Raw genomic sequence first — 26818 nt, forward strand, 5'->3', positions numbered from 1 at the left:
TTTTTTTGAGGTAGGTTAGCTCTGAGCTAACTGCTGCCAATCATTCTCTTTTTGCTGAGGAAGGCTGGCCCTGAGCTAACATCTGTGCCCATCTTCCCCTACTTTCTATGTGGGACGCCCACCACAGCATGGCGTGTCAAGCGTGCCATGTCAGCACCTGGGATCCGAACCGGCAAACCCCGGGCCGCTGAAGCGGAACGTGTACACTTAACCGCTGCACCACCAGGCCAGCCCCTCATCCTATTTTCTAATGTCCAACGTGCCCTCAGCCTAGCTGCCTTCAATAGCTAGATAAATATGTTCAGATAATTCAAATCAATTTAGACACTGGCCCAAAACTGCAAAATTAGGCAAAGAAGTTTTCTACAGAAAATTATATTAGGCCAAGTTTGCATTTGCATGGTAAACTTCCATTATCAAGTTTAATTGAGTCTCAATTTGATACCATCTGTCTTCTTAAAATCAATTCTTTTAGGTTCAAAGTGTTTCACAATGTCATGGCCATTTGATAACTTCACAGCTGTGCCAAAAGATGTCTGGATAAAGTGAGATTATAGTGGAACACTATTGAACTAAAATCGTTTAAAATTGACAAAAAGAACAGGAGCCCAAGAGCTGTTTGATGTGTATGCAGAATTTGTAGGGACTTTAGAACATTATTTGTCCTGGCTGCTTTCCTGAAGGTCACAGTACTGAGACCTCCTGCGCAGGACGGGAGAGGACTCTCCAGGGTAAGGAGCCTGCATCCTCACCAGGACAGCCTGAGGGCCAGTGCTGAAGCAAGGCCCTGCCTCTGGGTGGAGCCTGGGCTCCACTGTGGTGAGGAAAAGGAGTGATCATTTCGTGGTCTGTGTAACTGATTTGGGGATGTCAGGTTGTTGTGGATGAGGTTGCAGAGGCTTAAAATGGAAGGGCTTTGGGTGTTCTAGTTTTGCTTACTGTGAAAGTCCCTATTTCAGGGTTCTTTACTTTGGAATGAAGTTAGAAGCCATGGGGATTGACCTGGATCTTCCAAAAGTAAAACGAGAAGCAGGTGATAATTCTGTAAGTGAATCTAGTCAATGCATTTGGTAAATATGCTTTTTTTTTCTGTTGTTAAAATTCAGAAAGATACGTGATTCTTAAACATATTTCTTGTGTGTGTGTATATATAATACATATATGGACTGGCAGATAAAGTGTTGATTTCATGTTGACAAAATAATTCTGCAAACATTGCACCAATGATTCGATGTTATGGCAAGGAAGAAACTTCACCAAAGAACCTGTGTGTTCTTGAAAAGAGAAGTTATATCTAATTAAAACATGTAACTGTATTTCTGTGTTGGATTGTTTAAAAAGCCTGATTGCTGAAGAGTTTACAGTCATGTGTCACTTAACGGTGGGTCACCTGAGAAATGTGTTGTTAGGTGGTTTTATCATTGAGTGAACATCACAGAGTGCACTTAGGCAAACCTAGACGGTACAGTCCACCACACACCTAGGCTCTATGGTGCTAATATGGGACCACCGTCGTGTATGCAGTCCATCGTTGACAGAAACGTGATGTGAATGACTGTACTAAGATCATCTCTTTACAGTAAGGGGAAGAGAGGAAAAGGCTTTCTAGTTACTTCCACTGTCTTAGTTTCACTGCATAAAGGCAAATCTATAACATGCGGCTCATCTGGAGGCCAGATGGATGACCACTGAGCTGTGACACAGACGGTGCTGCTGTGCCGACAGAGCTGGGCTTGTTGGACCTGCCCTGATCCATGGGCAAACAGGTCTTTTTTGCATACCTGACGTAGGTTATGTGGGCTGATGCCAAAAGTGCTCCTCTCTGTTGTAAGGATGACAAAAATAGCTGCTGTTTCTCTATACATTAGGATTGTGGTTGCAAGCAACGGATCAATTCAAGCTAGCTTAGACAGTTCAAGGGGGGATTTATTTTAAGGCTATCTCATGAAATGGCATGGCAAAAATGGAGAATGCAGGCCAGATCTCAGAGAGGAACCAGAAATGGCAAATAAACAACTATCAGGAAGCTCTAAGTCATGATATTTCAGCCTCATCTCTCTGCATATCTGTTATAATCTTTTCTCCCTGCCAACTTCTCCTCTTGGGTCCCACAGAAGAACAGCTCCTGAGCTTAGTCGTACTGGTTCTACTCCCATGTGTGGCAGAGTTTGGAAACCCCTGGGCTATACAGTGCTGTGGCCTTTGAGTGGAATGACAGAGGGGAAATCAAGGGTATGTGCCCTTTGTTAACCTCACAGGAAATCTTGACAAAAAGAAAACCAGGCTTCATAAGCCAACCATTGACGCAGGCATGCTGCAGAGGCAACCCTGAAGGAAGTGAGTCTCCTACAGACCCTCAGGCAACTCAAGGATCTCGTCATGGTGATGGGACTGCACGAAGACTGAACCCACAGCCTTGATGGCTCCCAGGCCAAAGTCAGGGCCTTGAGAGGCGGAGGGTTGGGTCCTGACCCCAGATGGGATATTTGGTGGTGAACCTGGGAATTGGAACGCCAGATTCACGTGAGCCCTTCGTGCCAGCCCAGGCAACTCCCTTCAGAGACCTCAGGCCATGCTCAGCCCTCATGGTCTGTCCAAGTGGAGAAGTCCAGTCCCTACTGCAGGGGGAAATGGCTGCTCTTTGAAGGAAGTGCAGGACCTGGGGTCCATGGGGGGGTGGAGGGGATAGCAGAGGAAAGGCCAGTGGGGCACAACATACCGCTGTGTGGGCACTCATGTACAGCCCAGGTGTGATGTCCTGGCAAGGACACTGGCCGGGCCTGGACCTGCTGGCTCCTTATGGGTGGCAGGTGTCAGTAAGTGGAGGAGTGCATGGGCTGCCTGGAGTTGCAGGCTCAGGGACACGTAGAGGCATGGGTGTTGAGCAGATTTGCCACGTGAGGACAGATAATGCTGCCCCACTAAGGTGCTGAGAGTGCCCTGCTGGGAAGGGGCTCTGACACTGGGGACTAGCTGGGTGGTGGCTGCCTGCAGGCCAGGGGTGAGCGTCATGGGCGATGCCCTGGAATTGGGTCCTGGCAACAGGATTTGGGACTGGCAGAGGCAGGTGGGTGGAACCACTGTGATGCATCAAGACCCAGGTGATAATCACAGCGCTTTCACCCATGGGAAGCTGCCAGGGTGGCTGATGGATAGAGGCTGGGGTCCTAGGATCTAGTGGATGCAGCTGACTCAAGTGTTGCTCAGCTCATATAAGAAGAAGGAAAAAGCGCAATGACGAGAGCTGCAGGCTGCTGTCTCCAGGTATCCTGGCCACATCCACCGCCAGAGGGTCCACTGGGTCTCTAGGTGTCTCCTGGTCTGAGCGTATAGTTGGAGAGAACCATCTGCAACAAGAGTTGTTAAGGCAGGAAGGCCCAAGTGGAAGCTCCTGGATCTGGACCCTCTTTGCCAGGGTGGCAACAGGAAGCAGTGCTGAATTCCTGGAGGAAATGCAATGATTAATCCACCATGAAGGACTCGGGAGGCAAAGATGGTGCCCCCATGTCCTGGATGGTGGTCCCCACAGCGTCCTGGGTGGTGAGCCCTCAGTGTCCACACCATGGTCCCCATGATGTCCAGGAGGGTAGTTCCCCAGAGTCCTGGGCGGTGGTCCCCATCGTGTTGCCATTTGCCTCACCTCTGTGGCCCCTGGGAAGACCAGGTGGATTTGGGCACACGGTAGGCCCCCAGGCTTCACCAGGAGAAGCCCCAGTTGAGTTGCCATGTGGTGTGTTCTTGCCCTCTTGACACTTGGCACCTGAGTGTGTCTTCCTAACCCCACAGCTTGCCTTTGTGTGGGGGCCACACCCTCTGCAGCATGAAAGGCACAGGGATGCTCCTGGGACCTGGCAGATACTCACAACCACAATCATAGCCGCCATCATGTTGGGCATTGTCAAAGCCTCCACATCTTGGGCTGGGCAGGTACAGCGAAAACCCATTGTGGCTGGAAGTGGCACTTTCAGGGTTGGGGCCACAGCAGGTCCACAGAAACAAGTAAATTACACGCACCAGGACAGCCCAGGGGGCACAGGTCCTGCTTGGACTGCTCCATGTGCTTCAAAATTGCTCCAAAGGTGTCTCCCCAGCCTCTTGGGCTTTCTAAGAACGGGTTGCTCCTCAGGGACATGTGCAGGGGGGTTGTTGGGAACATTTGCCACCAGCAGACACCTGTGTGCCCGCCCCTGCCCCAAGCATGGTCCCAGGTCACAGCCTCATCGCTGGGCCCTTCTCTACCACAGCTGCTGGGCTCAGCCACGCATGTGCTGGGGTCGTACCTGGCTGGCCACCCAGAGGACAGGTCTCTCATCAAGAAAATTCCACAGATATAAGCTACTCTGCTCTTCAGAGTTAGAATCAAATCATTTCAAAACTTTGCCCTATGCCTACTCTCTTTCCAAGAGCTTCCTGCAATAGCAAACTCCATGTGCCCAAAAGAGGATTCCAGAGACTTTACCAGCATGATGGATCTGAGGAGATGGCAGAGGTAAGCAGAGACAGGGAAGGTAGTGGTACAGAGGGCAGATCCGATAAGCATGGAGAGCTTCAAGTCACCACTTGCCTCATGTTTCCATCACTCAGTTGGGTGTCCTTCTTCCTGAAAGACCCAGGAGGAGGGTTACTGCCTTCCTCCTCAGGCAGAGCCCTGAGACAGCTCTCCCTCTGGGGACCCACATCCTAGGCCACCCTACTCCGTTGTAGGGAGAAAGGCATGAGACATACCCGGGAAAGGGGTGGAACCACATGGGATGGAGACATACCTGAGGAGGGGGTGGGAGCACATGGGATGGAGACACACCTGGGGAGGGGCAGCATTGAGTTGCACCAGAGGCCAGAGCCTGCTCACACAACAGTTCAAACCCGCATCAAGCCTTCATATCTTTTTGGCAAGAGGAGGGTTTGGCCACACGAGTACTAGCCTCTGTCTTGAGAAAATGTTTTATTTTCAGACTCTTAGATCCTTTCAAAAATTCTGAATTGCATTGAAACTAAAACCACATCCAAATAAGCCACGTTTCTGTTTTACTAGTATTTAATCATCCTGATACTCAGCCCTTTGCACAAGTCAGATCTTGGTAGAAACCAAGTTCAAATGTAATTAGCGGCTCCTCAAGCGCCAGGACTCAAATAACCACACACAGGCGCTTCCCCCCTGCCCCACTCCCACTCCTAGGGTCTAGATCTGGTGGAGGTGGGAAACAGGAGGCCAGCAGAGCTGTGGGGGTCATTGCAGTCCCTGAGTTCCCTCCGTGACAGAGGCCTCCCCAGGAGGCCCTTCGGTTCTTTAACTGGAGCCAGAAATTGCCCTGTGCCCGGGTCTCAGCCTGCACCAGCAGAGCGAAGCGTGCAAAAGCAGACGGAAGCCATTGACCAAAGCCCACGTGCCATGCTGGGCTGGAGTCTGTAAACATTCATGCAGACCTCAGCACTGCAGACAGCCGAGACCTGAGGGGCTGACATGCTAACCTCCTGCACCCTTGGGAACCACTGTCCTGTGATAGGTTCTCCCGTTTCCTCCCCGCTCAGCCTGCACCTCACATGCAGCCCTCAAGTGAGTGAGTGCGCTGTGACCAAGACACTGCCCTCTGTTCCCCAGGGCCCACAGTGGTGGACAGCACCGGACCCCTGGGCCTTTCTCGCTCCAGGATAGCCATTGTGCTCTGACACTCAAGTGGCCTCATGTTGCATCTCCTGGAATCCAGGGTGTCCTCTCCTACAGCACCTAACAGATGTCATGTACACCTTTCACTAAGAAATGCTTTGCATGGTGGTGGTGAGGGGTGCGAATGCTCGGCCCAACCATGCACCCAGGGGACACCCAGGGCACCGAGCACTGAAATGCAAGACCTGCCTCGCCCATTCGAGGGCCTATTCCATTTGTTTCAGGGCTCTGGAAAAGTTTTCTAGAGCGGTTTTGAAAGCTTGCAGCAAGAAAGCTCCAAGTTCATTGCTTGTTTCTTGAATGTCTGGATCGAAACTTCCGAAGATGGGTGTCGAGACCTGGATGTCGCCTCGGCCAGCCCGCAGCAGCACGGCACGCAGGTCCTCGGCAATTACGTTGTATTTCTGCTGGTCAAATTTGGACATGGCCAGTTCGTCCTGGGGGTAGGCGGCACCCTCAGGGTAGCAGTCCTTGGGCACTGGGAACTCAACACATTGCAGCTTGGGGAGCTCGCACAGAGCAGCGAAGAGGCGCCTCAGTGCACGGGCTGACAGTGGGTTCCCCAGGAACCGGAGCTGGCTGAGCTCAAGGCAGGGGCTCAGGGCTAGGATCAGCGTGTTCACGTGGCCGTCTTCGATGCCGCACTCCTCCAGGGTGAGGACCCGCAGCGTCTGGGCAGCCCGGCCTAGCAGCCTGAAGAAGGTCGAGGGGAACAGGTTGACCAGGCTGTGCCCACTGAGGTCCAGCACCTCCAGGTGGGTGGCGTGGGCACAGTTGGCCAAGAAGGCCATGTCCGCGTGGTTCAGGGAGCAGTTGGCCAGGTCCAGCGCTCTCAGTGGGGTCCTTAGGGGGCTGCAGGGCAAGTGGAAAACAGGACAGGTGAGAGGCGCTGCCAGCAGGGAGCTCTGGGGCGTTTAAGACAATTCTATCTCAGGGGTCAGCACACTGCAGCCTGAGACCAGATTGCCTGCCTCCTGATTTCACGCAGCCTGAGAGCTAAAATGGTTTTTACTTTTTAAATAGTTGAACAAATCAAAAGAAGAATACTTTGTGACATGAACAGTATATGAAACTCAAGTTGCAGCTTCTATAAATAAAGCATTGTTGGAACACAGCCATGCTCGCTCATTTACATGCTGCTTTGGGCTGCCTGTGGCTGCCCTGGGGCCACAGGGCAGAACTGAGTTGCGAGACAGCAGTGTGGACGCTTGTGGTGCAGAATTGACTTTACCTAAAGACAGGTCTGGCCTCTGTCCTCAGCTCCTAAAATGACAAATCTGTTTCGTCAACAACCAGCTGTGAATGGAGTATAGGAAGTGATGCACAGGTCTCTGCAGAGAATGTCCATCCACACGCTTGTTGTGGGGTAGTGAGACGAGTGTGAAGTGGCAGAAAGTGAGACACCCTGTCTCGCTTTGAATGAAGGCCACAGCCAACACAGTGTCAGGGCTGGGAAGGGCCTTGGAGCCATCTAGTCCAGCCTTAGCACCACCTGGAACCTCGAAGACCCTCCCATGTTGGATGTAGGTGGAGTCAGTGGCCTGGCGTCAGTAAATCCGCAGCCGAGGTGGGACCCTGCTCTGGCTGGCGGTGCTCAAAGTCAGAAACAGCACCTGACCCAGGAACCTGTGAGAAATGCCTATTGGGCCCACCCCACCCTCCAGGGATGCTGGGCCTGGGTCTGGTGTCAGCTGGGTGAGCACAGGAGGGTGTACAGCGTCCCGCTTGCTGTCCCCACCCATCCTCTTGCTGAGGCTGCCTCTCCCACTCGTCTCCCATACCTGTACTCTCTGGGCTCCGAGTACCTCGTGTCTACCCGTCTACCCCACAGACCTGCGCAACTGAGTACCTGGTGTCTACCCCACAGCCCTGCACAGCTAGTACCTGGTGTCTACCTACAGACCTGCACAGCTGAGTACCTGGTATCTACCTATAGCCCTGCACAGCTGAGCACGTGGTATCTACCCACAGCCCTGCACAGCTGAGTGCCTAGTGTCTACCCACAGACCTGCACAGCTGAGTGTCTAGTGTCTACCCACAGCCCTGCACAGCTGAGCACCTGGTGTCTAGCCACAGCCCTGCACAGCTGAGTGCCTAGTGTCTACCCACAGCCCTCTACAGCTGAGCACCTGGTGTCTACCCTCAGACTTGCACAGCAGAAAGCCTGGTATCTACCCACAACGTGCTCTCTGTATCCTCACCCAGCTCTGCATTGGGCAGTTGCTCAGGCTCTGAACTGTGGTTCTGCACCTGAACGGTGGCAAGTGTTCCTCCTTCCATTTCTCTCATGCCCATGTGCATCCATGAGGAAATCCTCAATTCTCTCTCACGTCAGGTCCAGGCCTGAGCCCCCTCACCACCTGCACTGCTCATACCTGGTCCACGCTGCAGCCTTTTCACATCTGGACTCACATCTGGCTTCTCATGTATAAAAGGGTCAACAGAGCAGGCCTGACTGCCGACCTCAGGAGCTGGGGTTTGGGGGGTAGGAGGTGGTCCCTGGCCCTAGACTGTACAGACAACAGAGTTCAGTGTGAGCACCTTTTCCTCCTGGGGTCTGGGGTCCTGGTGCGTGCCGGCTGAGGCAGCCATCCGCCTGGCCCAGTTGGGGGTCTCTAATGAGCTCTCTGGTAGCTAGCACCTCACACTGTCATCACACTCAGTGCTGGGCGGTTAAGTGGGTCCAGGGGAGAGGGCTCCAGAGATGTGTACCTGGCCTCCCCCAGACCTCACTCCACGCACTTTTCCCCTGGTGGATTCTGCTCTGTGTCCTTCCGCATCATAAATCACAGCCAAGAGGACAGCTCCCATGAGGTTTGCCAGAGGTTTGCCAAGACCTCTGAGGCAATCACCAAACCCAGGTGGCCTTGCAGGGCCCGGCTCCTCCTAGTGGGTGTCCCCACTCCATCTGCCCTCCTCCCTGCCTTCCCCAGGTCTGTTGTGTGGGCCAAAGAGCCAGAGTGACCTGTGTACACATGAAGCTGGTCACACCGCCCTCCTGTTCACAATCTCCTGCTCTGCTCGCTCAGGAAAGCTAAAGCCCCCCCCACACCCCTCCCTCCCATCCACTCCCTGCTGTCCCCTGACTCTCTCCCTGCTGACCCCAACCCTCTTCCTGCTGACCCCGCCTTGCTGACCCTCAACCCCTCACTACTGACCCTCTACCTCTCCCTGCTGACCCCTGACCCCCTCCCAACTGACCCTCAACCCCTCCTTGCTGACCCCTGACCCTTCCACATCCCCAGCTTGGGTCTTTTGCACCTGTAGTCCCCTGCCTAGAATGCTTCCCCAGGCTGTTGCGAGGCCTGCCCACTCAGTGTTCCCGGGCTTTGCTCAAAGGTCACCTCAAGAGCAAGCCTTCCCTGACCACCCACCACCCCAAGCCTCCGAGCCTGACTGAAACGCACCTCGGGGTCCGTTTGGGCGACGGGAAAGCTCGGCAGGGGCTGAGCCATCCAGACAGCCTGCCAGGCTTGTGATGGGCCGTCGGGCTTTGGGGCACATTCCCCCAGTGGCAAAGGCACATCTGGGATGAGGACTCAGGCTGCCAAGTGCAGGAATGTCCTGAGGGTCCCTGGGAGCTAGCCACCACTTCAGAGTTCTGGGTGTATGTGGGCTCGGTGACCACCCTTTCCTGTCGGGAGGTTGGGGTGCCGTGGGGGATGGGAGGAAAGGAGCCCCATTCCTCTCCTGGCAGACCTGGGCTGGAGGAGCAGGGACGGAGGAGCCAGGGTGCCTGCTGGGGCCAGCTGGGGCTGGCAGCTTCTGGGTTTCCCTTGTATAAAAGAGAAACACCTGTAAGCCAAGGACTCCCTCAACTAGAAAACACAGCTTCACGCTCACTGGCTCAAGGAATAAGCTTAATTTTCTGTAAATTTTTAAAAGTATATTCATGGCCAGTGGTCTCAGGGCCGTCCCAAGGTTCCAGCCCTCGTGTGGTGACCTCCCCTCGCCTGGTAACTGGCTCCCAACCAGCACAATACACAGAAGCGGTGACACAGCACTCTGGAGAGTAGGTGACAAAGACTGTGGCTGCCATCTGGTGCTCTCTTGTTCTCTGATCAGCAGCCGTGTCGTGAGACCTGAGCAGAGGCCCATGCGGCACAGAGCGAGCTGCTGCCAGCAGCCGTGTGCGTGGACTTGGAAGCAGATCACCTGGTTTCCCAGCCTTCAGAGGAGCCTGCAGCTGGCCTCCAGCTGGGCCACAACCTTGGCCCAAACTGCACGGGCTCCCGACTGGAGGCCTGTGGTTTCAGCCCCAGTGTTGAGTGATTTGTCATACAACTGCAGGCAGCCAGTGCAGGAAAACAGGGTGACTCCTATGTTGCTTGTTTGCTAACCAGTGATTTTCTCTCTCACTCACCAACTGAACACAGGCTCCCGAGTTCCCTCAACGCTCTCGGCTTGCACACAACACCAACCTGGCTCCGTCTGTCCTCTCCTGATGCTTTGGCCAGGCATGGAGTAAAGGCCGAGGGGAGCAGGGGGCTCGTAGCCACTAAGTGACCAGCTCCCCTTTTATCGGCGCTCAGGGCATCTTTAGCCTGGCCAGCCTCACCCAGGTGGAGGGGCTGTGAGCCGACTGCACTCGCCCCACCCTGCCCTCCATCCGGTCACCCACTCACCTGAGCAGTTTCCGGATCTTCCCAGTCAGCGTGGAGAAGGCTACACTCAGCTCAGTGAGCTGGGTCATCTGGCTGAGCTCCCAGGCGATGGAGGTGAGGAAGGGGTCCTCGCCACTGGGGGGTGGAGTGCAGTCAGGGGGTGCATCGAAGGCCTTGGCGGGCAGGGTGAGTGAGGTCAGCTTGGGGAAGCCCACCTGGGCCAGCAGCTGCTGCACGTGGCCGGCATGCAGCCGCACATTATGCACCACCTCCAGCTTGCGCAGCTGACCCGGCCCGGCCAGACGCAGCACGTGCAGGAGCTGGCCCGGGCCCAGGCTGTCCGCCCGGAAGGAAAGGCAGTGCACACGTAGTGGGGCTGGGCGTGGTGGGTCCAGGGCCTGCATCACCACCTTGAAGTTGCCCTCGGTGACAAAGAGATCTGCAAGGACCTCAATAGGGTGCCGGGCCCCAGGGGGCTCTGCCTGCAGCTCGCAGCAGGTCCTGGCCAGCAGCTCGGTGCGGCCCCATCTGCCCAGCGCCTTCCCGCAGGGGCACCGCTGCACCTGCACGTCTCGGACGCCTGTGAGGTCGGCCACCCTCAGCCGCTGCCGGCCACCAGCCCAGAGCACGTGGTCCGCAAGGCCCCGCACGAAGGCCTCCAGGCAGGCCCTGCAGGCCCGGTCTCGCAGGTCCTCCGAGTGGTCTGCACTCGGCCCCAGCAGCACACCCAGCCGGCACTCCTCCAGTGGCCAGCGCTCCAGCAGAGCCCGGATCACCTCTGCCTGCTCCAGCAAGTAGCTGGCTTTGAACAGGAGCGGGTAGAGGTTGTGGGCCACACCATCCAGGCTCTGCTGGGCCACCTCGGGGTGGGACACCAGGGCCTCAGCAGAAATGAAGCGCAGCGACCACATTGTGCCTGTCCTTGGGGAAGGCTGAAGGCAGGAGGGAGCTCTCCCTGAGATTCTCCCAAAGTGGTGGGCCCTTTGCACCTATTTTTAGCTGCAGCTGTGGTGAGCAGCTTGCCTTTGGGCAGAGGTGGTGAGCCAGCCCTGCAGTCATCTGACAGCTATTTTGGTCCTGGGCGACTGTTTGGCTCTGGCTATGGAAGTGGCTGGTGGTGGCGTCCTGTCCTTGCAGCGCTCAGTTGGTGAAAGCAGAGCTGCCTGAGTGCTTGGCTCAGCGGGGCCTGTGCCCACTGCAGGGGTCTTGTGCTTGGGAGCTGCAGGAGGCCCATTCTGGGGGTGGCCTCCTCTGGGGGAGCATGTGTGCCCAGCCCTGGGCCTGTCCCAGTCAGAGGAGCAGAGAATGATGTTGACCTTGGGCTAACAGACCTTTCCACGGGGGCCCTGGGGGCCGGAGTCCCTCTTCACCTTACGTCTGGGAGTGAGCGACGCGGCCCTGGGAATGGGGCAGGGGGGCACCTTTGAAAACTGTTTCCTGACTTTAAGACAAATAAGCCAGCTGCATGAGGCGTCAGCACTTTGACTTGTCCTTTGTCTTCCTTCTTCCTCCCCAGGACCAGGGCTGGCTGTCACCTCCCCACTGTCCATGGGAGGGAGCCGTGGCTGGAGCAAGCTGGGAGGGCACGCTGCTCGTCCCTTGCTGGACTGCAGGCTGGGAGAGGCGGCCTCGGCGCTCCCACAACTGCAGGGCTCCCTCGGCAGCGGCTCCCTGTCTTGGAGGCTCCGTGTCCTTGTCTGCAGCCCCAGGACCATGAGCAGGCAGTGCCGGAGGTTAGACAGGGCTCTGCGAGCTGAGATGTTCTCTGGGGCACGGTGCACGGTTACTCGCTCTGAGCAGGCAGAACACACCACCCCAGAACACGCCACTTTGGAATAAGGATGATTTTGTGCTGAAGATGCTTGAACAGCAGCAGGCGTGAGAAGGGCACTGAGCCCTCTCTTGTTCCCGGAGGCAGGAGCCGAAAACGCCACCTCAAAGTCGCCCTCCCTGTGCAGGAGGAAGAATCGTTCTCATCTGGGGGCCGGGGCAGGCTGAGAGGATTCTGCGCAAACAGACCTTGTTAAAATATAACTTTCATCTGCCGTCAGCCTCCCCGTGTGTCTCAGCTGCTTTTCCACAACTGCATCTCTTCGCTCAACTTAGTACAGAAATGCTTAGGCCTACCCACTTCAGGTCATCTGCTTATGAAGCTCCCACGTCACCTAAAACTTACCTCAAATAAATCTTAGGCTTTGCTGTTGTTAATCTGTCTTTTGTTACACAGCCCCAGCTGAGAACCTAAGAGGGGTGGAGAAATACTCTTCCTCTTGCAGCTCCCGGCACTGAGGGTGTTAAATGTCTATTGAATAACCTGAACCCCGCCCCCACCAACACATCACCATCATTTGGGGCAGGGCCAGAGCAGCTGGCTCATGGGCCACCGAGTGCTGGTCTGGGAGGGTCACGGTTGGGACAGAGAGAGACAGAGACAGAGGGAGGAAGACAGAGAGAGAAAGACAGAGACAGAGAGAAAGAGAGAGAGAGAGCAAGAGGGGAGGAGGGCAAGAGGCAGAGAAGGCAACAGGAGGGAGGAAGGAGTCAAGCAGCAATGGTGGGCGATGTGGATGTGGACCCCAGAGTGCACCTGCCACCCAGGGCCACATCCCCTCAAAGTGCAGGATCCGGGCTCCCTGGGTGAGGCATGCAGGTGATGTACAGGACAAAGCAGGACCAAGTAATAAAGCGTGACCACGTGGTAGAAAACACATTCATTTATTTATGTTCCTAAAGTTTGGGGCAAGTCAGCACTGAAACAAAGAAACAGAGAAGACGCCAGCCAGTCCCAAAGGTGTGGCCCCTGCCTGCCACCTGCTCCTGCTGTAGGTACCACTCCCCGAGGACAGGGTTTGGGGAGGCAGCAGGAACTTGTCAAAGGTCTGGCGTCCACCCAGGCTCTCCCTTCAAATGATTATTATTCTCCTCTGCTTGGTGAGTGCTCCTCTCCGGGCACTGTCCATGCTGACAGGACCTCCCAGCTGCTCTGCCCCTGCCCCAACCTGGGGCCATCTGGCAAGCAGGGTATGGCTCGTCAGGCTCACAGGTGGTGGTCGGTGGCACCTGAGCCTAAGGTGAGTACCACTCCTGCCACCTACATGCGACTTGTTATAAAGGAAAGGTCTGGCCCTGAATCCAGACGCACCCCGGTGGGGCTGCCCCTGGGGACCGTCGCTCACCAGCCCGAGTTGCCTGATGGCTGGGGAGACACAGTCCCAGAGGGCTCACCCTACTGTGAGACGCCCGTGCCCGCCTGGGCCTCCGCTCCAGAGCTGGGGGTTCGCATGGCCCTAGGAGTCGGGGAGAGTTCAAGGCAGCAGGGTACAGGGAGGCTGGGCAATGCCCAGCCCACAGGGCCAGGACCGGCAACTTTCAGGCCCAGAGGGGCGTGCTGATGGGGGGCCCGTGGCGGGGGAGGATCAGGAACCCCCAGCTTGAGTGTTTCATCTCCAGACTTCATGCCCAGGTCTGGCCGAGGTTCCTCCGCCCTCAAAGTCCGGGGTTCTCCCTGGAGGAGCCGCATCTCATCTAGACCCATCAGAGGTGTCGAAAGAACAGCCATCGTCACTCATGATCCCAGTTCTCGTCCCACCTGGCCCCTGGCCCTAGGTCTGTGAGAGCACAGAGTCCTTGTCCAGGAGGTGCTGCCAGGGTCCTCCCACCCGCAAGGTGCTCTCAGACTCACAGACATGCAACTGAGGTCATGCAAGGACAAGGACAGGGCAACAGGAACAAGTGCATCCTCTGCCAGGCTCCTTCCCTCGTGGCAGAAACACCACTAATCCCTGAGCTCCACAGGTTGGGGCCGAGGGAAGTGTGCAGTGGGGGAGCGAGGAGGGCTGCACCTGGAGGCTGGGGGTTGTGTGGGGGTCTCCACCAGCCCCCTCTGCCCACCCCCTCCTGTTGGAGGAAGGCCTGAGCTCTCAGAAATAACCCCAATTGCCCTCTTGGCTGTGCCGGTTACCAGAGGGTTGTTTAGGCAGCAAGACCCCCGGGGGGTTAGTCGGGGGATGCAGGGCAGGAGAGCAGCTCTGCCTGGCCAATACCCTCCCCGCAGTGCTGTTGATGCCTGCCCACCATGCAACCGCACTTCAGAAGCTTCTGGAACCAGGTGGAGACACAGCCAGGCAGCCTGGGTGGTGGCAGCTGGCCCCTGCCTTAGGGATTACGGTGGACGAGATAATCCCCATTACTTCGGGGGAAGCCAGGAAAGCCCATTACTTACAGAGGGTTTTGCCTGCCAGTCAAACCACTGTCCAGAAGCCTAAGACATGAGGGATTTTGTTCTGGTGGAAGGGGAGGGAATGCTAACTAGAACAACGGCACTGGTCATCGCTAGTGATCTTGGGACTAGAGACCTATTCCTCAGACACTCAGCTCAGCACACCCTCAAATCGCACCTGCCCTTCTGATGTCGCCCAGGAGGCGAAGTGAGGGCATCTTCCCAGAACTGGGGACGTGCATTCAGAGTGGAGAAATCTATGACCTGGGGTGGGTAAAGGCCAGCTGATGGCACAGGCCAGGCCGCGTCCCGATGTGAAGGTCTCTTAGAAAGAGGTGACTTGTGGCTTCCTCTCTGATCTGCCCCTCCCTTGATGGCCTCAGCCCTCCATCTCAGGGGTGGAAGTCCCTGTGTGTCATCCAGGGAGGTGTCTGTCTGGGGTCCCTTGGGCTCCCTACAACATGCTGGGGCAGATGTCGAGGCCCTCCTGACACCCCATCCATGCAGGGAGACTGTGACTTGCCCAAGGGTGTGACCTCGTGGGAAGGGCAGGATTTCGGGCCATGTGAGCCTCCAGGAAGCACCCTTCTGGTGGAGCCTGACCTGCATCCTGCAGCCGTGGGTTCCAGCCTGCTCCTCACTGTGTTTAGGAACCACCTTGGCTGACCTCCAGCCCTCCTTCCCTCAAGACTGCAGGGCTTCTGATAAGGAGGGCAGCATCCAGGCCCGCCTGGAGTAGGGGGCACCGCCACCCTGGAACCCTCACATGCCCGGTGGCACAGGTGCAGCCTCTATGTGGCGGGAGAATCCAGGTGGCCAAGAGGCCAGCCAACCTCCCTCACTAAGAGACTCAGGACAGCCCAGGAACGGAGCTGGCCTCTGGTCTCACAGCTAGCCTGCCCATGCCCGGCGCTGCGGGTAGAGCTGATTGCTGCACAGAATGACCCACGGGGGATTCTGTGGTCCCTGCAGTCAGCATCGCTCAGGTAGGCACTGTCCCACGAGCACCAGGCCTCTCCTGTGGTCTCAGAACAGGGGGACTCACCGTCGTGGTGAACTGACCTCCATGGAGCTGTGGCCGGCAGGTGCCCTCGTCAGGGAACAGCTCTGGGAGAGGCCGTGGCCCAGGGAGGCTGGGGTCGCTGTCATCCGACATGCACTTCGAAGACACTGAACTCCCTGTACCTGCGAGGAGGAGCCGCATTAGGGCTGGGCCATGGAGGCAGCCCATGGTGCTGGGTGCTCAGGGGCCCCTGAAGCCTGTGATTTGAGAACGAGGCGCTTCCTGCTCTATGGTGGATTCATAACGGGACAACCCGCGAGGCTGGGCCAGAGCAGAGGGGCTGGCGTTGCTGGAGGCCAGACACCACTTGTGCTCATGGATAAGCGTTTCCTGCTTGCTGAAATCAGAGCAGCTCCAGTGTGGATGGAGGACCAGGAGGGAGGCACTTGGCTGCTGCCTCCACCACAGCAGGCTGCCAGCTCACAGGGGCGGCTCTGAATAGTCAAATGGGAAACAGAAAGTGAGCCAATGAGGGGCCATGTGCCATAACAAAACTGGAACAAGATGGGGGTGGAGGGGGTGCGGCCTCCTGAGGTCTCCTTCCTGCGGGGCTGTTGGGGCTGTCCTGTGTCGCCCCAGGCCGAACTGCAGCCCAAGGGTCAGGTGGTGCGGTGGCATCCAGGCCTGTGCTCTGGGCCCTGCCTGGAGCAGTCACAACCTCTGTGTGGCTGGTGATGGCTCTCCTCATGCACTCCTCTGGGGCAATTGAGAGAATCCCTCCAACACAGCCTGCCTCCTCGTCCTCACATCCTGGCTGCCATGCCCGGGCCCGACGGGAGGCTGCCACAACCCAGACAGGAGCCACCCATGGTCCTGGAGCTGAGGGACACGTTCAGGAGAGTGCAGTGGCTCTGGGCTGGCAGTGCCGCCGGGTACGCCCCCTGAGCAGGTGCCAGGAGTGCCAGGAGTGCTCTTCTGAGCAGGTGCCAGGAGTGCCTGGCCCACCTGGGCTCCCTGACAGGTGCCAGGTACAGAGATGCCTCTGTGGTCTGTGGCAAAGCCCTCAGAAGAGTTTTCATGGTGGCGGTGGCACATTTTGGGCTCTAGAGTACACTTGTCGCAGGCAGCGTGAGCCCAAGGACGGGCTGCATTGGGACTGTGGAGGGGGTTTGCTCAGGTGACCTCGTCAAGCTGAGGAAAGCGGAACCCGTGGTCTCCAGGCTGCAGCTGTGGCGATTCTCCACGTGCAGGCTGCTGAGCGGACCAAAACTGTGAGCTCTGCCAACACAGCCTTCCTCCACACGGGACTGTGTGCTGGCTTGTACTTTCACAAAACGCTGCTTTGTTGGGACGCCAGCGACATACAGCAAACTGCACATCTCTGAAGCGTGCGGTCTGACAGCTGTGGACACACACACCACCGTGAGCACCCTCCATGTACTGTGACACACGCGTGTGTGGCTCATGGTGACTTTGTGCCCGTTTCCACACTGCAGTGGGAACTGACTGGCAAGTCCAGGCGCTGCTCTTCCTCCTGGGCGCTTGCTCTGTCCCCTCTCCCTCCTCATCCACTTCTTTCAGACTCAGTGCCTCTTATCACTCCAGTTTATCTCCTTTGCTGGTGTGTTAGCTGTAACTCTTTTGTCTGTTATCTTGGGAGCTGTTTTGGGTTCATAATCTACATCCAGTGTGGGTCTACCGTCAGTGGCGCTGCAGCCCCACGAAGCCTTGGGCCGGCACTCCCCCACCGTGCTGCTGTGCTCCCACAGGCCTCGAGTGTATCGACGCTGTGCTCACGCTGCACTTGTCCCCTTTCCCAGGCTGTGAACAGAGGAGGATCTGCACAGCCCCGCAGGCCTCTTCTAAACACCCGGTGTCCCTTTCCTTCTCCCCGAAGGCCATCCTTGAACATTCCCGGTCTGCTGGTGATGAGCTGTTCTAGCTTCTGTATCTGTGAAAATGTCTTTATTTCACTGTTTTAGAAAGATGTTTTGTGGGTCATGAATTCTGTTGGATGGTGCTCCTTTAGTCACTGGAGATGCTGTGCATGGTCCCTGGGGGCTTCCCATGAGGCCCTGCTGCCGCCCTCTGCTCCCCTGGCTGCTGGGACTTTCTCTGTGCAGTCCGACTGATTATTCTCCCGTCGTGGTTTGTCTCCTTCCTCTGTGCCTGTCTGGTACTCAGACTGGAGGTCGGACAGTGTGAATTTACCTTGTCAGGTGCTGGATATTTTTGTAATCCTACAAACCTCCTCGAGCTTTGTTCTGGGGTCTGGTCAGGTTACCTGGAAACTAATCCTCTTGGGTCTTGCTTTCACAACCAGGCGGTGGGTCAGGAGCAGTGTCCTGTCTAGTTACTCTTTCCTCTTGAGGCCTCACCTGGGGCCCCGTGAATCTCGATGTCTCTGTCTGGCCGGTGGGGACAGGCAGGCATGCGAGCATGCGGGCGTGCCCCCCACTTCTCTGAGGTTTCCCAGCCCTGCGTGGCCTCCTCGCAGGCTGTGCTGACCAGCACAGTGCTGGACTCCAAGGGGACCTGTCTTGCTGCTCAGCTTTCTCCCTTTCTGTCCTGCAAACCAGCTGCCTTGGTCTTCCCCACTCGGGGGCTGCTGGGCTCCCCACACTGTGGCCTGGGAGCCCTCCAGGCAGAAATGGGGTGATCACAGGCTCACATCATCTTCCCTTCTCTCAGGGTCACTGCCCTTTGTGGCTGGATGTCTTGAAATCTCTTGTTTCATGTATTTCATCTGTTTTAAATCTGTTCCTTGTTACTTCATCTTGGGTGCAAATGGAAGTTTTGCATTTTTCAAGAAAAGTTCTAATTTGTTTGAAAACTTTTGGAAGTATATAAAATCAAGTGAAACGAACATGTGAACCGGCTCCCCCACCCAAACGTGCCACTGGGGGCTGGGGCACGTGCTGCTCCAGCACAGACGCCACTCACGTGTAGAAGGCTGGCTCCCCATCTCCAGCTCGTCCTCCTCAATGCAAGTGCTGATGTCAGGCGGCCAGGGGCAACAGGCCGGGCTGGTGGATGCCTGCAGGGTCAGTGGCCCCAGCGCGGAGTAGGTCTGGCTGCTGGAGGAGGAGGAGGAGCTGCTGTCCAAGATGGTGGAGTGTGGTCTCTTGAAGCGGGTGAGACAGTCACGGGAGGGCACAGCTACGGACACTCGGGTTTGTGACCCTAGAAGGGGACAGAAAGCAGGTTGGTCCGGCTTCTGCTGCAGAAGCACAGCCTAGATTCAAGAACGAGATGGCCTTCTGGAAAACTGACTAGGTTCCTCTCCGTGCGGTCATGTCAGGCATCATGTGGCCACCACCCACCAGCCCGTGGTGCTGCCCGTGGAGCCCACGGCACACTCCAGGGCCTGGGTCCGAGTCAGTGGAGCAGAGTGCAGATGAGGGCCTGGATCGTGTTACCTGGTCCCTGCATGATGTAGTCGATGGCCCGGTCACTTATGGCTGCGTCACTGGGCTTGATGTCCACGAATGGTTTGTTGCCCATCCCCATAGACAACATTTCCTGCATTCTGAGTTCTAAAGGAGAAGAATGTGGACAGTTTTCCAAGCACCTCCTCGGTTTGATGCCACTCCTGATGATGCTATGCACCCCTGACACCATCAGTCCAGACCAGGAGCACGTCAGGGCCTGGCCTAGCCCCCATGCCCCTGAGTGTCACTGGGGGGGCGAGGTGCTGGGGCCCCCATTCCAGCACGTGCACCTGATCTGGCCTCACAGTGGCCTCCCTCAGGGAGCCCAAGGGAGTGGACCAAGAAAGATGAAGACATGGGACCTTGGAAACTGGGTTCCAAGTGGGGAGGGAAGGGAGGGCTTCCCTGTGTGCTGACACGGGGAGGTGGGCTGTGCAGCGGTCCAGCTCAGAGTGAGGGGCAGAGGCCTCCAGGAGGGGCATAGCCACAAGAAAGACAAACTGACAGATGTCTGCACGACTTTGAATATCGAGAGGAGATCTAAGCGTAGGGTGTGAGTCTGAGAACGAATCAATCCTTGGTAAAACCAGGCAAAGAGAAAAAAGACAACAATTATAGTTGGTGGGGGGACAGGGAGGGAGGAGCACGAGCAGAGATGACCGGGGACAAGGACCAGGCCATGGGGGGTTCCTGCTCCCTGTAAGGGCTGGCTCTACTCCAAGGGGATCGAGGAGCCACTGAGCAAAGTTGCTGTGTATATGCTTGCCTGTGTGTGTGCATGTGTGTATGCATGCATGCATGCATCTGTGTGCATGTATCTGTGTATGTGCATGTAACTGTGTGTGCATGTGCATGTCTGTGTATGCATGGGTCTGTGTGCGTGCATGTCTGTGTGCATGCACATGTCTGTGTACACATGTGTGTATGTGTTCGTGTGTGCACATGTGTGTGCATGTGACTGTGTGCACAAGGCTTATGCACGTGTCTGTGTGTGCATGTATCTCTGTGTACATGTGTCTGTGTGTGCACGTGCATATCTGTGTATGCATGTGTCTGTGTGCATGCATGTGTGTTTGCGCATGTGCATGAGGGGTCTACATTTTGAAGGAGGTAGCAGTGGGGAGGCTGTGTAGCATCTCTAGTGACAGGTCGAGGCTCTGGCCAGGATGGCAGCTGCTGAGGGGTCAGGTAGTCGTGTTTGGACGTTCGGACATTAGAACCCTTAGGGTTTCTCAAGCCTGTGGGGTCAGAGCTGCCAGCAGGCGGGCTGTCTTGCAGGGGCTGCTATGAAGATGGCATTTATAGCAGCCAGATGGGATGAACTGTCACCTTGTGAGTGTAGACAGGTGCCCCAGTGACGAAGTTGGGGGAGTGGAGGGACCAAGGGGGCAGACACCGAGGTGGAGGAAATCTGGGGGTCCTGGCATCAGGGACAAGGTGCCTTATGGAGGAGAGGCCCTCAACCCTCGAGGAGACCACAGGCTGGCCATTGGCCCAGCTCCAGGAGGTCAGGGGGCCTTGACAACATGGGGGCAGAAAGCTGAGCCCAGTGGGTCTAAGGGGGTCACGGAACCCGAGCATGAGACCTCCACTGGAGTTGCTGTGTGGGGGGTGTTGTTTATATTCGTTTTAAGGAGAAATACGTGTGTTAGTGGGCTGACAGGAAAGATGCAGGCACTTCCTCACAAACGGTGCCGAGGGGCCTCCTGGGCCACCAGCCTGGGCCTCTCAGACACCCTGCCCCTGAGCCAGGCCCCTGAGCACAGAGCTGGCCCCACGGCCCTCCTGCCCACCTCTGTTCTGCAGAGCCTGCCACCACAGGATCTTCCTTATGGCTGCGGTCCAGGCAGCCTTGACCTCCGCGGAGCTCGCCTGGAGAACGTAGGTGTCCTGGGACTTGTGCCGCCTGCGGAACCAGATCTCAAACCTCAAGCCACTGTCTCTGACGTTCTCCGTCATCCTGATCTCAGTCGTCTGCAGCCACAGTGCCCGAAGGGCAGCACCGTCAGGAGCCACAGGTCCCCTCTCAGAACAACTGACCACACTCTGGCTGCCCGTTTGACCTCAATGCCTCAGTGTCACTCAGACACCAAACGGGGTGGACAGGGCTAGGCTGGGGGCTCTCAGGGCACAGGATGGATAGAGTCCTGCCCCATTCACACTGGCTCCCTCTTGGAGCCTCAGTTTCCCCACTGGAGAGACGAGGGCTGGACCAGAAGGTTCTGTGGCACCCTCTGGCTGTCACACACTGGATGGGGTCACGGGACCCCCTGATGTGTTCCTCAGCCCTGTCAGGTAAGCGTCATGGGTGTGGGCTCCTCCCAGGAGCCACACCCTCAGAGCCTCTGTCAGGGAGGGAGAGGTGGGCTGCCCCCAAGACCAGCCCGGGGAAGGCCTCCTCCCATGTTCACCTTTACTGAAATCTGAAATGAAGTCACTGACAGAGGAGACATTTGTTTTCCAGCCACCGAAGTGGCTCTCAGAGGAGGAAAGGACAAAGGGCTCCTCGCAGCCTTGGATCTGAGGTTTCCAAAGTTCCCCCAAAGAGCCACAGGAAACAACACAGATGGAGAGGTCCCTGCGGATCCCTGTGGACTGGGCCGGATGTGTTACCTTGAAGGACTGTTTGTACATGTAGACGTCATGGCCTCCGTCCACCTTCTTGGTCTTGCTAAACAGGATGAGCTCGTCAAAAAGGAACATGTGCCGCAGGCACTTCTTCCTTCCACAGCAGACGATAAGCTCGTCCTGACACTGCAGCTGCCCCTGCTCCTTCAGGTCCACCTGTGGATGCAGCACACCTCCCTCAGGGCCCCTCGACCTCAGGGAGGGAGGGGCTGCAGACTCAGCTCAGTTGCCAGTGGCCAATGATTTAATCATCACACCTAATGAAGCTGCCATAAAAACCCCATTAAGGACGGGGTTTGGAGAGCTCCCAGGTTGGGGAGCACACGGAGATCCGGGGAGAGTGCTGGCTCAGAGAGCACAGGGGCTCCATGTCCTTCTCCTCTCCTTGCCCCTGTGCCTCTTCATCTGGCCCTTCCTGACTTATGTCCTTCCATAATAAAGCAATGGTCCAGCGAGCAAAATGTTTCTCTGAGCTGCTCTAGCAAAGTAACTGAGCCCAAGGAAAAGGTTGTGGGAACCTCCCATCTATAGCCGGACAGTCAGAAGACAGGTGACAACACTGACTTGTGACTGGCATCTGAAGCGTGGGGGTGGGGCAGGCTCATAGGACTGAGCCCTCAACCTATGGGATCTGATGCCATCTCCAGGTAGATGGTGTCAGAACTGGGTAAACTGTGCACCCAGCTGGGGTCCAAGAATTGCTTGGATGAGTGGGGCAAAGACCCACCCGCTGTGATGGGTGCAGAATCCTAGGGTGGGCGTTCCTCTTGTCCAGGTGCCCACCTGCGTGGGGTTACAGGGAAAGCCCTCTTTCCATGTTACAAGGCTTTCCACTTGAAAGCCCCTTTGCTCACTTTGAGGGTGCCCCCTTATTGATGTGGTGCTAGTCTCATTCATTGTCACATTATGAAGTCCACACCTGAGCTGCCCCTGGACCCAGAGGAACCCTCTGAGCTGTGGTCTGGGCCAATGCTACGGGAGGGTGTGGCCAACATGCCCTGGCCAGGCTCTGCTCTCTTTGTGGGATGTATCAAATGATAGACACCACTGGCAAGTCCTCCCACAACTTTCCGTCCCCTGCAGGCCCTGCCCCGGGTGACGCCTGAGGGCAGCTGGTCTGATCCCAGCCATCCCAAATCGCTTGGCTGAGCTCACCCAAGAGGGCTTGAGAGGGCCTGTGGGTCCTGGGGGTAAAGACGCCGGGGTGGCCTGAGCCCTCCATGGCTGTCCACGGCCACAGAAGTGACCAAGGAGACCTCTGTGCCCAACTCCAACTCTGGCCGTGGCCACAGCATCACAGACACGAGAGACTGCTGCCTGCCACGGGCCTGCCTTCTCCAGCTGATGTCGGGGCCCCACTTTCAAGCCCATGTGAGTGAAAGTGCAGGGTGGAGTGATGGGGAGCCAACCACTGCAAAGCTGGCCCGCCTCGCCTGTCGGCCCATTCCCACGGCAGCACCTGAGCCGAGCACCATGTACTGGCCAGTTCACCCTGCAGGGTGTCCAGGGTCACGCAGCGTGCACTCCGTGACAGGCAGGTCAGTGGGAGGATGATTCATGTGGGGCAGTGGCTTGTGATCCCCAGATCACAGGGACACTGAAGCCTGGGTGGTCAGAGGGGTCCCTGCTTGGTTTATTGCCTGTGAAACCCTGAGGGCTGCTCTTGGCAAGGTGCCTGCGGTTTCATCTTGCGCCGGGGAATTCCACAGCTGCCCCTTGGGACCATCAGAGACAAGGGTTCCTGCCTGAGAGGGAGATCTCCTCTTCCCACCTGTGCTGGTCCAGCCAGGCTGCCTGGGGGTAGGGGCATCATGGATGCTGGGCCTTGGCTCCCCCAGAGAGTGGAGACCAGCCACGCATGATGAGCTGACGTCGGCTGGTGAATTAGCAGCCCAGGCCCAAAGCTCAAAGTTTCATGCATCCAGTTGTTTTAAAATAGCCCAATAAGCAGACGTTTAGCATTTAGAGACTGCTTTTCACACCCTAATCGCCTGGAAGCTGGACATCGAGCCCTCCCTCAGGAGCTCCCTTACCCTCCCCTCCGAGTGGGGACCCTTCTGAAGCCTGGTTGTGTCACTGACCCCAGGCCATGTCTTTTCCCTGGAATGGCTGTCAGGGCCTCGGAGCACTTACGTCTCAGCCCCGGACAGCATCCACGGCCAGCAGGTCGTTGCCGTGGCGCAGCTGGAAGCGGACCACGTCCACGGCGGTGCGCAGCTCACCCAGCTCCTGCTCATGGGTGGGGCAGCGGCTGGCCTTCCGGGCCAGGTCCTGCAGCAGCAGCGCGTACTTGCCCAGCTGCTGCACAGGCTTCAGCAGGTAGGAAGCCAGGTCCATCCTGTCGCCCAGTGCCCACTGCTTGTCCTTCAAGGGTGGGCGGGAGGGTCAGCCAGGGTGGGGGTAGGCTAGCGCAGCTCGCAGGGCGGGGCAGTGACCTTGAAGAAGCTATTGCCGTGGCTGCAGAGCAGGGCATCCGACCGGGGCTTGTTCTTGCTATAGAGTGCGTACATGCCGAACTGTTCTTCCTGTGGAGGGAGAGCGCCTGAGTCAGGGCTCCTGTCAGCCTGCACCGCTGCCTGGTCCTGCAGGCCAGTCCTCACTGCATCGGGAGAAGGGAGAAGGGAGACTCTCTCAGCTTCCCAAACATGGCGGGCGCTCCTGGGAGTCAGTGCCAGAGTTCTAGAACAGTCTTTAAAGCACTGAGTCTGGGGAGGAGAGAGGAGGGAACACTCACGGGGCAGGGCTGGGAAGGGGTGTGCAGAGCATCAGAAATATTCCTTAACCACCAAGAACCAAAGTTGTCTAAATGCTTAAAATTCTCACTGTTAGTGTCAACATAAAACAATACAGAAGTTGCTCTTTATGGCAAAAAGCACATTTTAAGAAATGGCCAAACAGACATCACTTGCGGGAGTTCTTTCACCCACGGGTGTTTTTGTTGTGGTAACGTACATTCAATAATGCTCATCTTAATAATGATGACAATTGATAATGGTTAACTTAATAATGTTTCATCTGCCCACAGCACAGACGCCACTCGGGTCCCCGGAGCCTGGAACAGTGCTTGGTAACTACTTGTTGAGAAAATTTTCTTTTCAGAGCAAATTAAGATTTTTATTAAAGACCCCGGTTGGGGGATGTTGCATATTCACAGCTGGGAAGAGGCTCATCAAGGAGAGGGCTGCCCTCCTCAAGTCCGTCTACACACCCAGGTGCCTCTGTCGAAATCCGCAGGCTGGTCCTGGGTCCTGCGGAGGGGAGCTGGTGGGCCGCAGGCAGAGGACTGTGACCCGTGCCAGGCGGGCCTCCCAGGTGCAGGAAGCAGACTCATCCTGGGAGCTGCTTCTGGCCAATTAGCCTTGAGTTGAGGGAGTGGCATCGCTGAGAGAATTAAGTATAATGATGTGCGTGAAGCCCCTTAGTGCCACGTGGCTCTTGACAGGGTGTCGTCAGGTGACACTGAGCGTAAAATGTCCAGTACCATTAGGCCTACATGCGTCTGTTTATTGACGGGTCCTAATGTCCTGTTTGGGATGCATTTCCTAAACCTGGACGGCAGCAACCTGAATCCCCTGAAATGTGGGCACTTGGACCATCCTCCCTGAGCCCACTGTGCTGATGTCACCCCCGCCCACCACACCGAGGTCTGCTGTGTGGACCTGTGCCCGGAGAGACTCACGTGTCTCAGGAAGCTGCGGCCCATGGCCCACAGGCAGTGCCAGCAGCACTCCAGCTCCCTGAGGAAGTGCTGGCAGTGGAAGTCACGGAGCTTCTCCAAGTTCCCGAAGATGACGCCGCGCTTCCCTGGCAGGTCCTGGGGCAGGTCCACTCTTTCCATCTCTGGAAAGTAGTTATCGATGACGTAGGCTAAGGACCTGACATACTCCCTTTCTGTGGAAATCATCTCGGCCATTATGTGCTGCAGGCGGCTGTGGAAGTCACAGAGCGGGGAACCTCAGGCCGCCACGGGCCAAAGCCTCGCACCGGACCCACGGAACACTTCATTGGCGTGGTTCCTGCCTCACACAGAAGCAAGCAGACTGAAAACCCACAGGAATAAACGTGCTTCTGTGTTGACAGGAGACACACAAGAAACAGACCCTTCCCAGCTAAGTTTCTTTCTCCAGCAAGGAGTAACTTCCATCACACTCCACACCTCGAGTGCTCCTCCCACCGTGACCGGAGTCGCCCCTTTGACATACAGGAATCAGAAAAAAAACACAGCGGATGGGTGACATGACAAAGAAACTTGTTGCATGAAACAAGAAGAGTCTGCTGGTGAACTGGGCCCGCTCTACTGAGCATGACCTCTCTTCCCTATTTGACAGTAGCCCACCTGCAACTTTCTTAAATTCCCCAATCCTGATGACACTAACGGGGGTCAGGAGATTCTTCTGCCATTATTTGTCCCTACCTGTTTTTTTAAAAATTGGAAAAAAAATTAAAAGCAACTAGTCACAGGAGCTACACCTGTGGCCAGAGCACGGAGGAACACATTGTCTGCCGCAGGCCTGGGAGCCTGTGCCTGCTCACGCCACATCAAGGTTTCACAAACACTGTTGCTTCGGAGGAGATGGCACCTTCTGGCTGGTCAGGAGCCAGGAGCCCTCGGTACAGTGTTGACTGGGGTGTCCCCCAGGGCCCCTGCACCCCGGGCTGTGGAGAACAACTCCACTCAACGCCCAGACACGAGTGTCCTAAATATCCCCAAATAAAATAAAAACTACAGTGGTCTGGGGATCTGGACCAAATTAGATGGAAATTGACTCACAAGGACATAACAGCTAGAAATTTCCAGGGAAATGACCACTGGCCAAGTGACAAGGACTCCCTGGACAACTGGCAGAAGGTCAGGGTCTTTGTGGAAGACGGGGTTAGTACAAGGCTCCCTCCCCAACCCTGGTGTCTAAGGAGGACTTGCTCCCTCTCCGGGTGTGCCGTGGGGTCTCTACTACCAGACCTTGGGTTGGTGGCTCCATGGCCTACCTGTCCCCAGTGGCAAAGACAGGACGGCTTCCCAAACCTGCTCCCTTTGGACCCAGGACATCTGCTCTGAGTGATCAGGGGTGGCTCTTGACAAGTGGACAGCCCCCACCCCTGCATTCTGCGGCCCCCAAAACCTTCAAAATGAGCTTATGGGGCTGAAAGTCGGTTCACAGACCCGCATTTCTCCCTGCTCCTTCCCACGGATTCCAGCCCATGGGGAAATACACCCAGCTGTTCATGTCATGTGAAAATGAAACCTCAGTTCTACCTAAAGTTCCACCT

At 56.5% G+C, this 26818-nt stretch overlaps 2 protein-coding genes and 1 long non-coding RNA gene across 3 annotated transcripts in view; 1 reads left to right on the top strand and 2 right to left on the bottom strand.

The window, feature by feature from the left end:
- Positions 1 to 4925: 4925 nt before the first annotated feature.
- On the bottom strand, positions 4926 to 11330 carry LRRC14B (leucine rich repeat containing 14B). The gene is made up of 2 exons (XM_001489382.4): positions 10291 to 11330; positions 4926 to 6517 (listed from the first exon to the last, which is right to left on the bottom strand). Exons 1-2 carry the CDS (start codon positions 11178 to 11180, stop codon positions 5872 to 5874), a joined length of 1536 nt encoding a protein of 511 aa, XP_001489432.1. The 5' UTR covers positions 11181 to 11330; the 3' UTR covers positions 4926 to 5871.
- LOC138919772 (uncharacterized) lies at positions 9954 to 12472 on the top strand. The gene is made up of 2 exons (XR_011430327.1): positions 9954 to 10383; positions 11786 to 12472. It is a non-coding gene; the product is annotated as an uncharacterized lncRNA (long non-coding RNA).
- Positions 12473 to 12968: 496 nt separating this feature from the next.
- The window catches only part of PLEKHG4B (pleckstrin homology and RhoGEF domain containing G4B), a gene marked incomplete at its 5' end in the record, with an annotated part of 50809 nt that continues 36959 nt past the window's right edge, over positions 12969 to 26818 (bottom strand). Inside the window, 10 exon segments of the mRNA XM_070246296.1 lie at positions 12969 to 13794; positions 15551 to 15673; positions 18435 to 18674; positions 18911 to 19027; positions 20716 to 20896; positions 21536 to 21706; positions 23684 to 23914; positions 23986 to 24075; positions 25230 to 25479; positions 26574 to 26576. Coding sequence (XP_070102397.1) covers positions 13496 to 13794; positions 15551 to 15673; positions 18435 to 18674; positions 18911 to 19027; positions 20716 to 20896; positions 21536 to 21706; positions 23684 to 23914; positions 23986 to 24075; positions 25230 to 25479; positions 26574 to 26576 — 1705 coding nt within the window.

Source organism: Equus caballus, chromosome 21, assembly GCF_041296265.1.
Source record: "Equus caballus isolate H_3958 breed thoroughbred chromosome 21, TB-T2T, whole genome shotgun sequence".
NCBI lineage: Eukaryota > Metazoa > Chordata > Mammalia > Perissodactyla > Equidae > Equus > Equus caballus.

What these genes read in the sequence shown, in the direction of transcription:
- LRRC14B (XM_001489382.4), bottom strand. Translation starts at nt 11,180, where the DNA reads ATGTGGTCGCTGCGCTTCATTTCTGCTGAGGCCCTGGTGTCCCACCCC. An exon ending in AAGATCCGGAAACTGCTCAG is followed by an intron (nt 6,518 to 10,290) that starts GTGAGTGGGTGA and finishes CTTGCCCTGCAG; the next exon opens with CCCCCTAAGGACCCCACTGA.